At 47.9% G+C, this 12,072-nt stretch overlaps 1 protein-coding gene across 2 annotated transcripts in view; it reads right to left on the minus strand.

Annotated features, from left to right (window-relative positions):
- The window catches only part of LOC102538738 (cytochrome P450 3A24-like), a 48,089-nt gene extending 47,707 nt beyond the window's left edge, over window positions 1-382 (minus strand). For both annotated transcript variants that reach the window (XM_072943286.1, XM_072943285.1), the window contains exon 1: window positions 281-382. In XM_072943286.1, coding sequence (XP_072799387.1) covers window positions 281-351 — 71 coding nt within the window. In that variant the 5' untranslated portion in view covers window positions 352-382. The remainder of the gene's footprint in view (window positions 1-280) is intronic.
- Window positions 383-12,072: the final 11,690 nt, after the last annotated feature.

Here is a 12,072-nt window from a genome sequence, read left to right on the forward strand (position 1 = left end):
ATCCCAGAGTGAATATTTGCTAAATATCTTGAATTTGAGTGCTCCTGGGAGGTTCAGGCTGAAATCCTTTGCGAGAATTACTCATGTTTATTAGTAACTTGACGCAGTCATGATTTCCAGATTCTTCTTCTAGGTAGAGTGGGGGAAATTTTTTGTAGCACCCAAATCTCTAGCAATTTCCCGTCTGTTAACTGATCTTCAAAACACATAGGGAAGGGGAGAAATGATTAGTTCCCCAAGTTCGAGTTTACAAAGGTTATGAACCTGGACAGTTACTCACAGATAGAGCAGCGCCAGGCTGGTAGCCAGGAGAACCCACGTTTCTATGGAAAAGCTTGGGACCAGGTCCATGGCCACTGTCCTCCGTGACTCCCTCCTCCGGGTTCCCTCGCCGCTGTGTGCGCTGCTCTTCGCCTGTGAGCGAGGAGCTCCCCGTCCTGCCCGTGGAGACGCAGCGAGGCGGGAGGGTTTATGAGCTGGGAACGGGGTGGGGCTGGAGCTGCAGCCAGTAGGAGGAACACCTGTGCTGTACCTGCAGGCGCTCACTCGGCCGTAAGTTGGCAAAGCATCTTGGACACTCTAGTTTTGGCCTCCTTTGTGTTCGTATTCTGTAGGAATTCAGTAACTACTCAATTAATGTCATCAGTAAGCACAACCGTCACCGACACTCACAAAAGCCGCTGACCGTATCTTCTCTAACTTGCTTCTCCTTAACTGCCCTCATTTGAAAATGCTTGAAATTCTTCCAACAAGCTGGGTCTACAGATCTTTATCCATGCAGTTTCCTCTCCCTCGAAGTCCCGTGTTCCCTTTGTATGTCCCCTGCTCATCCTTCAGATCCCATCTCAGACAGAACTCTCCGCTTTAGAGCCTTTCCTAGCCAACCTTCTTGATCAGGGATAACTACTTCTCCTGGCAAACTTCCGTCCCCTGCACACAATCTATTATCTCCAGCACCATGGTTGGTTCCTCACCTAGTTCCCTCACCAGATTGAGAACCTGGGCACAGCCTGGCTATTAGTCACCACCATATCCCTGGAACCAAGTAGAGTGCTTTCTGTAGAGTGGGGATGAGAAAGGTTTGTGGAATTGCGTTGGTCGAGGTAGGACCTCTAGGCCACTGTATGTGCTTTTCAAGTGGCTCTTTGGTAACCACTGGACTGTTAGGACAACAAGAGGGCCTGGTTGGACCCTGGCCACCATCACTGCACATGCAGGATGACCCATCAGATCCTGCTGACAAGAGGCCCTTGAAGGAGAGGCAGGACATGGACCAGGGGGTGATGGCTGCACCAGGGGATATCAATTCATGCTGTCTTGCCTCAGGGCCCTGCAGTAGACAACAAGTTAGACAGATTCTTGACCAAAGAATGGCCTCTGTCTCTGGAAAGGCTACAAGTCCGAGATCAACGGGCATAAAGAGAGTGGAGAGGAGAAAGCAGCCTGATGGTCAAGTGGACCCCAACCACCTTATCTACCAATGATGAGGCACACAATACACACAGGACTCCAAAAGGATATCAGGAAGTTCCTATGGGGCTGAGTGGGGTCAGAGCAGACAGCTTCCAACCTGTAGGCAAGTCGGGAAGGTTTTAATGGGTACGACGATCTGGTAACGCAGAGACCTACAGTGGAACACGGTGTCATCTGTGAGCCCACACCCCACTCCTGATGAGAGACACATGCGGGTTAAGGGTCTGCAAATTCCATGGCCTCATTTTCATCCCTCTGACCCATGTCCTGTATCTGCTTCGTCTGGGAAACCATGAGCTGTGGAAGAAAGAAAATGTGAAACTTTTTTTAAAAATTTATTATTAATTTTTATCTCAAAAATTGTTAAACTCAAGGGAAACACAAGACATTTAAGCTGTTTGTGCACTTCCTTCTTTCTTCATGCTTTGTCACTTTCAGTCCTTCTGCAGGATGAGATACTCATCTCTTACCAACTCTTTCCATTCCTCTGGTCTGAAAGTCCCTGGGGCTGCCTGACAACAGCCTGAGTGGGTGGATGTCTCATTGGTAAAATGCAGTAGGTCCCAACTATCTCACCTGCCCTCTGTTATTTCCTTGGGTTATTGTCATGGAACATGACATTTCTACCATCATAGTCTGTCAACTTTGGGTTCAATCTTTCTCCAGGAGGCACCTGTTACAATCCGTAGCTGCCACTGGAACAGTGTATGAAGACATCTGTTCACCAGTCCAGTGTTTGAAGGCGAAGTGGATGAATGTCAGGTGTAGGTGATGTGCTAGGCTGTGGATTAGAAGCCAGACAGTCCCTCCATGGGGAGGCTGCTCCCCATGAAGGGAGTGAGACACACAACCATGCCACGTATGTGGGATATGTGTGGAATGTCTGGGATAATGGAGCCCTACAGAAGCATAATGAAGGAAACAATTGGCTGCAAGCTTGAACACCAACACAGGACAGACCTGAGAAGCAGGAAGATGACCCCCAGGAGAGGTAGGATAGAACGTCCCAGGAATTCTGGTATGGGTGTGCACCATTTTGGTGACTTCTCTGGGCACTATTAAATAGAATCGTGCTACAATCTCCAGCTTACAGATGTAGAAAGTGAGGGTCAGTGAGCGCAAGTGGCTTCCCAACTACTGATCTCAAGAATGTGTTATAAATGAGCCAACACGAGATAGATGGCAAGTCTGCTCTGAAATGCTAATATTCAGTGTTTGTCATTTCACAGTAAGGGTCATTCTGGGAAATACTGAGTCCCAAGACTGCAAACTGGTTAACAATTGGTTAAAATAACTGATTCCTATCTTGAGGGCTACCCCCACCCAGGAGCTCCCCCATGGATCTCCACAAATAAAGGCTCCATCACCCCTCGTCAGGAACGACAGCTGGTGCAGGTCATCAGAACACTCGGGGTCTTGTATACAGTCTCTCTCTACAGTGCTGACCAAGGGGTACATAACAGGGAAAGATTAGGGTGTCATTTGTAACTGCTGACACCTTAATTCACTCAACTAAACTCATTTCTTCTTCTTCTTGGAAACCAAGCTCTTGTGGAAACTATAAGGCTTTTCTCTTCCTCCAAAACAGGAACTCAGCTTTGATGATTATCAACTAAGCCTGGTATGACCATCACCCACCCTCCTCACCACAGGGCTGCTTGGCATCTATCCTAATGGCAATAGGCTAGTCCCATGTATTTCCTGGGAATAAAATGCGGTCAGTACCATGTCCTAACAAATGTGTAATGGTCTTGCTCTACAAGGGGAAATCATGGAAGGCATTATCTTTGTGTCCCTTCATTCCATGGCAGGGAACACCTAACGAGAAAAGTCTGACATACTAAGACTGTGAAGAAAGATACTGTGTTCCTGACCCGCCCTCCTGGCTCCCCACCACCCACACACAACACTCCATATTTATCATCTATTTGTGTACTAGGAGATCATCATGTACTTTCAAAGCTTGTTTCTCAATATTTAGGGCACAAATATGACTAAGACTCAGACATTATGCAGGTTGAAGACAAAGACAAATAAACTGGTAATTATAGTACAGCCAAGGTAAACTAAGTATATGGACCCAGTGTTCTCACCAAGTGTAAATGGCTTACTTTCTCTCTCAGACCACAGCAATCAAAGTTGAAAATCAGGTAACACTCAGGTGTTGTGGAAAAATGTGTTACAGCTCAGTGTCACCGCTCAGTTGTGACACCAACCTGGATCCCAGCAAGAGACCAAGCAGCACTCAGAGCATTGGAGAATTCAGGTCTATTAAGCCAGCAGGCCGAGAAGAGTTAACACTCCAAGCTCTGGACCCTGCCTGTAGGTTTACACAGGCCTTTATAGGCTGCCAGTTTAACCTTTGCAACATCATATACAAATAAAGTATAACAAAAGTTGACCAACTAGGAACAAGCTTTGTAGAAATAGGCCAATCATGAGTGAGAGAAATAACCAATCAGGAGTGAGAGAAACAACCAATCAGGAGTGAGCTCCATGCAAATGAAGTACTACAAATGGACCAATTAGAAGTTAGGAAAGTGGACCAATCAGAAGTGAGAGTAATAATGAAGCCGGAATGAAGGCAATAACCAATCAGAAGGGAGCTGAGGGAACCAATAGAATTTTAGCAGTAAGTAAGCCATTTCAGAGGCAAAAAGTGACATAGAGCCTCTGGTCCGGGGAACCGGATGATGCTGTCAGGAGAGTTTGACCCTGCTTGGGAGTCCCGCCGCTCTTTTCATGGGGCTCCCCGCCTTAAGAGAAGCATTAGGCTCAGCATCAGTACAGGTGAACCGGGTGTCAGGGACTCAGGGATGCAGGATGCACTACCAATTTGCTATTCCCATCCTTCTATATTGTTAGCCCAGGTGACTCCTCTTCTGGGAAGCCTGTCGGCATTTCCACTGGCTGAAAGAATTGCTCACGATATGGGGAGGTAGTGTTGGTCTGGAATGATTTGTGTGTTAGATTCAAATTTCTCAGATCACAATCTGAAGTGTGCAAACAATGAAAGCAAGATTATGTTAAGTCTGCCCCCACGCCCTCCTTGTTCTCAGTAGGGCAACATTTGACAATGCCATTTTGGAATAACAGTGGGTCTCAAAGTGTGGGTAGCTGGGGGAGGGGAGGAGCCAAACTTTCAGGGGCTCCTGGTTCCAAGGATGGGGAGATAGTGACAAGACATTGTGTCTTGGCCTGAGAGGAGGTAGGCACCTCAACCCAATGTCGCTGTATGTTGGATGGGATCTATGCCTGCTGTGTTCAGTTCATGTGCCAAGAACTAACTGTAAAGAAAGCCAAATCCTTGCTCTCATGAAGCCCACACTTAAAGGGGAGAGAGACATAAACAAATAACTTCACAAATCAATTTCAGTTACATGTCAGGATGTGTGTTATGAAGTAGAAGAACCCCCTTGCTTTAGCTTCCTTAGCATTGATATAATTCCCTTTTCGTCCTTTTCCTTCTGTTCCCCTTGAAAAATATGAAGGCAACAGAATCAACAGAACTTGACTCACTGGAAGTGTGTGAGCCTGGGCATCATCTGTGTGAGCCTGTTTCCTCATCTGTCCATGACGGAAATTGATCGGGATTGACGCAGAAAAACCTTATTCCAACTGCAAGACCCCTTCACTGCCTGCCTCTCTCAGCCTCTTTGTCCCTCGAGGATTTTCTGAACTCTTTCTCCATAATTCTCTGTCCCTCCTATGTCATTCAGGTCCCCTAGTCCCCCAGCCCTGTCAAGAACTGAGAGTTCCTGAGGGCAAGATGGAGAGCCAAGGCGCAATAGGATGGACCCATTTAGGACCTGAGCTCTAGATTCTAGAGTGGTTTCTCAGCTGGGACTGCACACAGAGGGGCACACAGAACACACACACACACACACACACACACACACACACACAGCAAGACCTATCCTCGGGAAAGGAGAGCTAATATTTTTTGTTCTGAGTACTCAGCCTGCATTAAGATACTCAGTCCGCCCTACAATCCTATGAGATAGGTCTTGTTACGAAGCCTCTTATACAAATAAGCTAGCTGGGACCCAGAAAGTTACGCGACTGTTGAAGGGTACATGACTAATTACTATCAGAGCTGGGATTCAAATTTAGATCTTCTAAGTTGAGAGCCCAAGGTCTTACCTTAATCCAGGCTCAGCCCTGCCCAAGCATTTAGTGGGAAAGCCCGGGTCTTTTGAGGTGGCAGTGACCAGGGCTTCGCCCCCACCCAGAGACAAGGTGAGGCGCGTCCGCACACCCCTCGGGGAGGGCTGGGGTGAGGTCGGGGGTGTCCCTTCTGGCCCCGCACAGCCCATCGCGCACAAAGCCCCCTGTGCCCTGAGGCGGAAGCGCTTCCTTAGACTTCACAGCAAAGGGAGGAGGAGGCGGGCGCCCTCAGGGACGCTCACTTTCTGCTCCATTGCAGAGTGTGTCCCTCCTGATGACCTAGCCACGGACCTCTCCACCACATGGTAGGCTTTATAAAGTGCTTTTAATGGATTCTTACAAAATCTCTGTGAGATAAAACGTGTTGGAATCATTTTATTCCCACTTTACAGGTGTCGAAACAGAAGCTCAGGGTAAGGAAGAGTCCTGCCCAAGCAAATAAACTGTGAATCTGGATCACACAGCCAGATCTTGTGATTCTAAATTGTTTCTGTGGCATGTTTGTTTAGAGTCAAGGGGCCTCCTGAAACAACTCTGCAGGCTGCGCCAGCCTCACATGGGACAGATATGTCTTTGCACATAGCTGGGAATGACCCAAAATGAGATGCACATCCTTCTGTATTAGGTACTTGCTGAACTTTCGGTGCTTCCGTTAGAGGATAATGCAGGTGATTCGGACATGTCACAGTCAGAGTCATTTGGGTTTCCAGGAAAGCGGACAGTAAAAGGTGATGAAAACAGTAAGGGCAAGAGGAATCAGAGAACAGAGGCAAATATCAGAAGACCACGTGGAAGGGAATTAATAAAACAGGAAGTGTAAGATGAAGGAAGAAGAAGAGCGAGTGTGTTGGGTGTGCTGGAGAGGAGAGGCAGCTCGCCGGCCTGTCCTCATCGCTGCAGTGGCTTCCTAACAAGCGGCCTCATCCAGGCAATTCCCCTCTTAAGCCACACGACAGATGCGGGTAAAATGTGGATCCTTTAACGTTCCCCTGTTGCTCAAATGCCTACAACCATTCCCATCATCCCCAAGAGAAAATCTAAACGCCTCAGGTTAGCAACTCATGACCCGTCCTCACCTGGCCAAGAGGGGCTCCTTCAGACGTGTTCTGACCCATTTCCTCATCCATTTGGCACAAAGGAGGGAAGGGGAGAGGGCATTTCAGGCTGTGAGAATTGTGCAGCTGACTGCCATGATCACTGCTGAGTGTATTTCTCATCTCTTGCCTGCAAAACACAGTGTCTAAATGAAGCCAACTTTCTTACTGCTAATACAGGAGGGAGTGGATCAGAGAGCAAGCTAGGGACACTCTGCTTCTAGGGTCAGTGTCATTTAGTGCATTCACAATGTCGTGCCACCGACACCTCCATGTAGTTCCAAAATATTTCCATTAAGCACTTCCTCTCCACTCTGTCCTCTCCCCAGGCCCGGATGACCACCCATGCATGTTTCCTCTTTACGGAGTTGCTGACTCTGGATGTCCCACAGAAACGGGGTCCTGTAATATGTAGCCTCTTGTGTCTGGATTCTTTCACTGACGTGTGTTTGAGGTTCATTCCTTTTGCGTCACGTGTCAGTACTTCACTCCTTTGGTGGCTGAATACTATTCTGTTTGTTGATGAAAAAATTAATCTAATGGTCAATCTAAGAAGAAGTAGAGAATTGCTTTTCAAGCCCATTGGAGGATTAGAACCCAGGAGACAAGCTTTCAGAAAGCTCTAAGGACTGTTCCACCCATTAGAGGTCAAAGCTCAAGTTAAGTAAGTTTTTGAGTCAAGGACTTATACTTCAGATAAGCTACTGACAGTTTCGACAGCCCACATCTGGACATTGTGACCTCTTACAAAACTCGACGGAGTGTTGTCCCCTGAGGAGTTACCTTGGGGAAACTGTTGCTGACATGAAGCAGGCACTCCTGTCTTCTCAGGAGGTCTGGCTGACGCAGACGCACATGTACACTAAAGGGGGGCGGGCGGCCCTGATGGCAGAGAGAGAATTCAATGTATGAAAAACAGTTTTCTTGCTTTATCTTAAAAGTAAGTTTGTTTCATCACATGCTGTGGGTGGATCTACAGTGTGTTTACCCGGTCCTCTGCTGATTTTCCTTGTTTCCACCCTTTTGCGCTCATGAATGGTGCTGCTATGAGCCCACAGGTTCGTGTATTTGTTTGAAAACCTGTTTTCATTTCTCCCGAGGACCTACCCTGGGGCGCAGCTGCCGGCTCAGACGGGGACGCTGCGCTTACCGGTCTGGGCGGCCGGACGTCTCCCTCAGTGTCTGCGCCGTGTGCACCCCCGCTGGCAACGAATGAGCCTTCCAATTTCTACACGTTCTCACCCTCTTTTGCTTTTTACCTTGTATTCTTTTTTATAGGCATCCTAGTGGTTGTGCTGCAGTAAACTTTCTAAAAAAATCTGACTTTTTGTAACCACAAAGTCAAAAAAGTCAAAATGGTTAAGAATCTAAGAATTTGCCAGAGACAGAGGGGGACAAGCAAAGCGCCTGGCTGGGAACCTGGCCCTGGTGGCCCTTGAGCTGTCTTTGGACTCCAGGGACGTCTGTGCTCCGTGCTGTGCAGACAGCTGGCTAGGGAGCTGGCTGGTCCACGGAGTGTGACCGACACGCCGGCCCCGGGTGGGGGATTGAAACCCTCTCAGCCTCAGCTGTCTGATCTATAGACTGAGCATTAGTAGCTGTGTCCTCCCCTCCTAAAGGAGCCCAGAGCAGACCAGACCAGACCCGGGTCCATGACCGGAGGGGCTTGAAGCCTGGATCTGCACGTCGGCCTCCCGGTGGCTTTGCGTGAGGACCCTCAGCAGGCCCTCAGGAAATGTTCACACATAGGAGCTCATAAACAGTTCGCCTAGTGCTAAAAAGGACAAGCATTAGACAGTAGTGACAAGGTAGAGGGAAAAGAGTGACAGTGAATACATGTATGTTCATGTACGTTGTGCTCTACACTGGAATTTGACACAACATTGTGAAATGATTATAACTCAATAAAACATGTTAAAAAAGAACAAGCTATGGGCTGTACGTTTCGTTAGCAAGAGGAGGAGACATGAGTTCACGCTGAAGTGAAACATAATGAAAAGGCTAGGAGTCTGCTGAGCGCGGACTCTGTATTTTTCTCCTACTGGTTGTGCTGAAATGGATCTTTTTACTGCCTCCTGCGTGCGGAGGCCCTGACTCATAAATGTTTAGAACTTAATTTTCAGGATCCTCATGGGGGCGGTGGTGTCTGGCCAGCTGTGTGAGCTCGGGGCCCCCACCCCCAACACTTCCCACCCCTGCAGGACCTCAAATCCACCCCCCCCCGTTGAAATGCTTCCTCTCCCCTCCTCCTGCCCTGGGGCAAAAATCGTTTCTAAAAAGTTCCCAAGTTGAGGCCATTGTAAGCAGAGAAAAGACAATCACAAAGGAACAAAACACAGGAGTAAGGAGAGCTCTTCCCCCTTTCAGACACAGGGTCGTTATCACAACATTCCGTCAGGGCTACTGGAAACGGAGGCCTAGGCTCCACATTCAGCCCCAGTTACTGGGAGCACTGGCTGCTACCAATGAGAGGCTGCCTCATTCTCTGGAGAAGCTTCCTGGGCCAAACTTAAGCCACTGCCCCTGGGAGCTTGCGCCTCCTGGGGGATTGGACGGCCAGTCTGTGCGTGACTGATGGGGTACAAAGCTGGCCCCTGCCTCAAGCTGGGACCCCCTCTGTAGGACAATGCTCCACAGAGACCCCAGCGCCACTCACCTTTTCTTCCTGCCTTCCCCAGCTCCCCTCACTCCCTTCTCCAGAGAGCACCCTCTCCATAAACCATTTGTGCCTGAACCCCTGTCTCAGGCTCTGCTTTTAGGGAACCTAAGTCAGGGGCTGAGCCAGAGCTAGTTTGTGCACAGTGGCATTCAGCCGAGTAGCATACAGGTCCTGAAATTCAGCCCAAACTCTGTGATCTAAGCTATGCAAAGTGTAGCGGAGCTTGTCCTCAATTGCCAAAAGCCACTGATTAGTGTAGACTCAGCCCTGGAAGGTGCTGGGATTTGAAACCCAGGACTCCAGCTTCAGAGCCCCTCACCTCTCAGTCACAGTGTGATGTCACCTCCTTATATCAAAATAAAGAAGACTAGGGTAGGATGCGGAGAGCTGTATAAGCCAAAAGGTGCCTTTGTGACCCCACCAAATAATCACAAATTTACTGAAGAGCCTGTTCAAAGAACTATTTTCCTGACCCATCTCAGAGAAAATTGCCAACCTGGTATTTCACACCCCGTCTCACCCACGAATGGTGATGTGCTGGCACATGACCACAGCACGACCTCCAAGTCAGGAAGTTCACGCTGTACGTGACTGCCATCTGACCTCAGAGCCCCCAGCTCCTCACCTGTCCCCACCATGTCCTTATCGCAGAAGGACCTGGCCTGTGAGTCACCTTTAGATGTCCCCTCTCCAGCGTCTCCTTCATCTGGAACATTGTCAGCCCGGCTTTGCCTTCATGAGCTTCATGCTTTCATAGATGACAAACTAGTAACAGACCAGGAGTAGAATATTCCTCAGTTTGGGTTTGTCCGTCTTCTTTTCAGGATTTCTTTCAGGTTTGCCTGCTTGGCAGAAACATCACACAGGTGAAGCGATTTCTTCTCACCTCATCCTGTCACTGCACCCTTGACGTGTGATCAGTTAATCCATCCCATTTCTTCTTAGGCTTTGAAAGCACCTTTCTCCCCTCTGAAGCTAACCCTTCCCCCCGTAACTAATGGGCATTTTGAGCAACACTACTTTGAAGCTATGCAAGTATCCTCATCAAACTGCAATTTATCCATTTATTTATATTTGTTTGTGTGTTCTCATGTTTTTCTGTTTTCTTGAACGGCTTATAATCTCTTACTTTCCATATTTATTATGATGGTCAGCTTGTCCTTGATTTGGTCAGTGGTGATCCATCAGGCTAGCTTTCGCGTCCTTTTGACAAGTCCACCTCAATCTTCACATTTCCTTGTTTTCTAGCCCAAGATGTTCCAGGATCATGATGTACTTTCCCAGACCTGGAATCAGCCATTTCTCTAAGAAGATCTGGTTTCTTTCAGTGGAAAATGATGTTTACAAGCCAAGGTCTGGGCACGAGATATGCTTATTGCTATTGGGGTGTCGCTGTTTCTAAACTGTATCAGTGGAGAGAAGTGGGTAATACGTGTTTTTATAGCTACACAAACACACACACATACCCATCTATCTGTATCTGTATCTATCTATCCACCTGTCTATCTATCATCTGTCTGTCTATATCATCTCTTCTGCTATCATCTGTCTACCTAGAAAAGCATGGATTTACGCAGATACATCCCATTCCAGTCTTTGACTCCACAGGCTTTATTCTGGTTTTCTCCCTGTCTAGATAAGTGACTCCCTTCTCCAACAGTGAGAATTCTGGCCTCCATCATCCTGTATATATTTACTTCCTTGATCAACCTAGTCCATGATCCATCTCTTTCCACACATGGATGCCCCCCTCACCATAATCGGGATCTCCACCCCGGTATTTAGGCTCTGGCTGCTGTTGCAGGCCACCCATCTGAGTGGGTGCTGCGGGTCCCTACAGCCATGCCAGGCTGCCATCCCTGTGGACACCCTGCCCTCCCTACTTGGTCTCTGATTTGGAGCCCCTGTGCCTGCGTTCTCTGTCCTGCCCTGCAGCGCGTGCCTGCCCATCTCCATGCCCCACCTGCTGGTTTTAGACTGGACTATCCAGGAAGGGGAGGTGACGCGGGGGAAGGAGAGCAGAGGAAAGACGTAGAAGAGGGAAAGGAGGAGCCCTGTGCAGCTTCCGATACCAAGTGAAACTGACCAGTGCTTGTAGTCTTTCTGCCCGGTCAGTTGACCAATCAACCATCTTCTATACCACGTTCATTTTGTTAAGACAGTTGGGAATTGAGGGTGGAATACAAAGTAGTATGAAAAATATTTGCTCCAAAAAAGGTAGATTTAAACTATGAACATAGTTTCTAAGCAGTGGATGAAGTCCCAGTGGATTAACTCTTACTATTTAATATATCAAATTGGAGTTTTGGAAAAGGCCCACCCACCAGTGATGGTGATGGTCCAAAGCATTTAGCATCTGAATCTCCCTGATTCAGTGGTACGTTCCCCTTAACGTGCAGCCTGGCATCAGATAATACTTTGGTAGAGAGATCTTTATTGACTTGTTCATTATCATATTTAATTTAGAACATTCAAAATAAAATCTGTGACGTAAATGTCACTACTTCAGTCACCACTATCATTCTTATTTTCACTAGGTCTGTTGATAAAATTGTTGAGAAATTTTCATTCTGATCAGCACTCAGGAGGAGTAGATGGTACTAACTAGGGGTGGGTGGAGATGGTCCTGTGAGAACTCGGGAAGCTGAGTCTACATATCTGGCCCTTCCTAGTCACCTC

The sequence above is a fragment of the Vicugna pacos genome, chromosome 18, assembly GCF_048564905.1.
Source record: "Vicugna pacos chromosome 18, VicPac4, whole genome shotgun sequence".
Lineage (NCBI taxonomy): Eukaryota > Metazoa > Chordata > Mammalia > Artiodactyla > Camelidae > Vicugna > Vicugna pacos.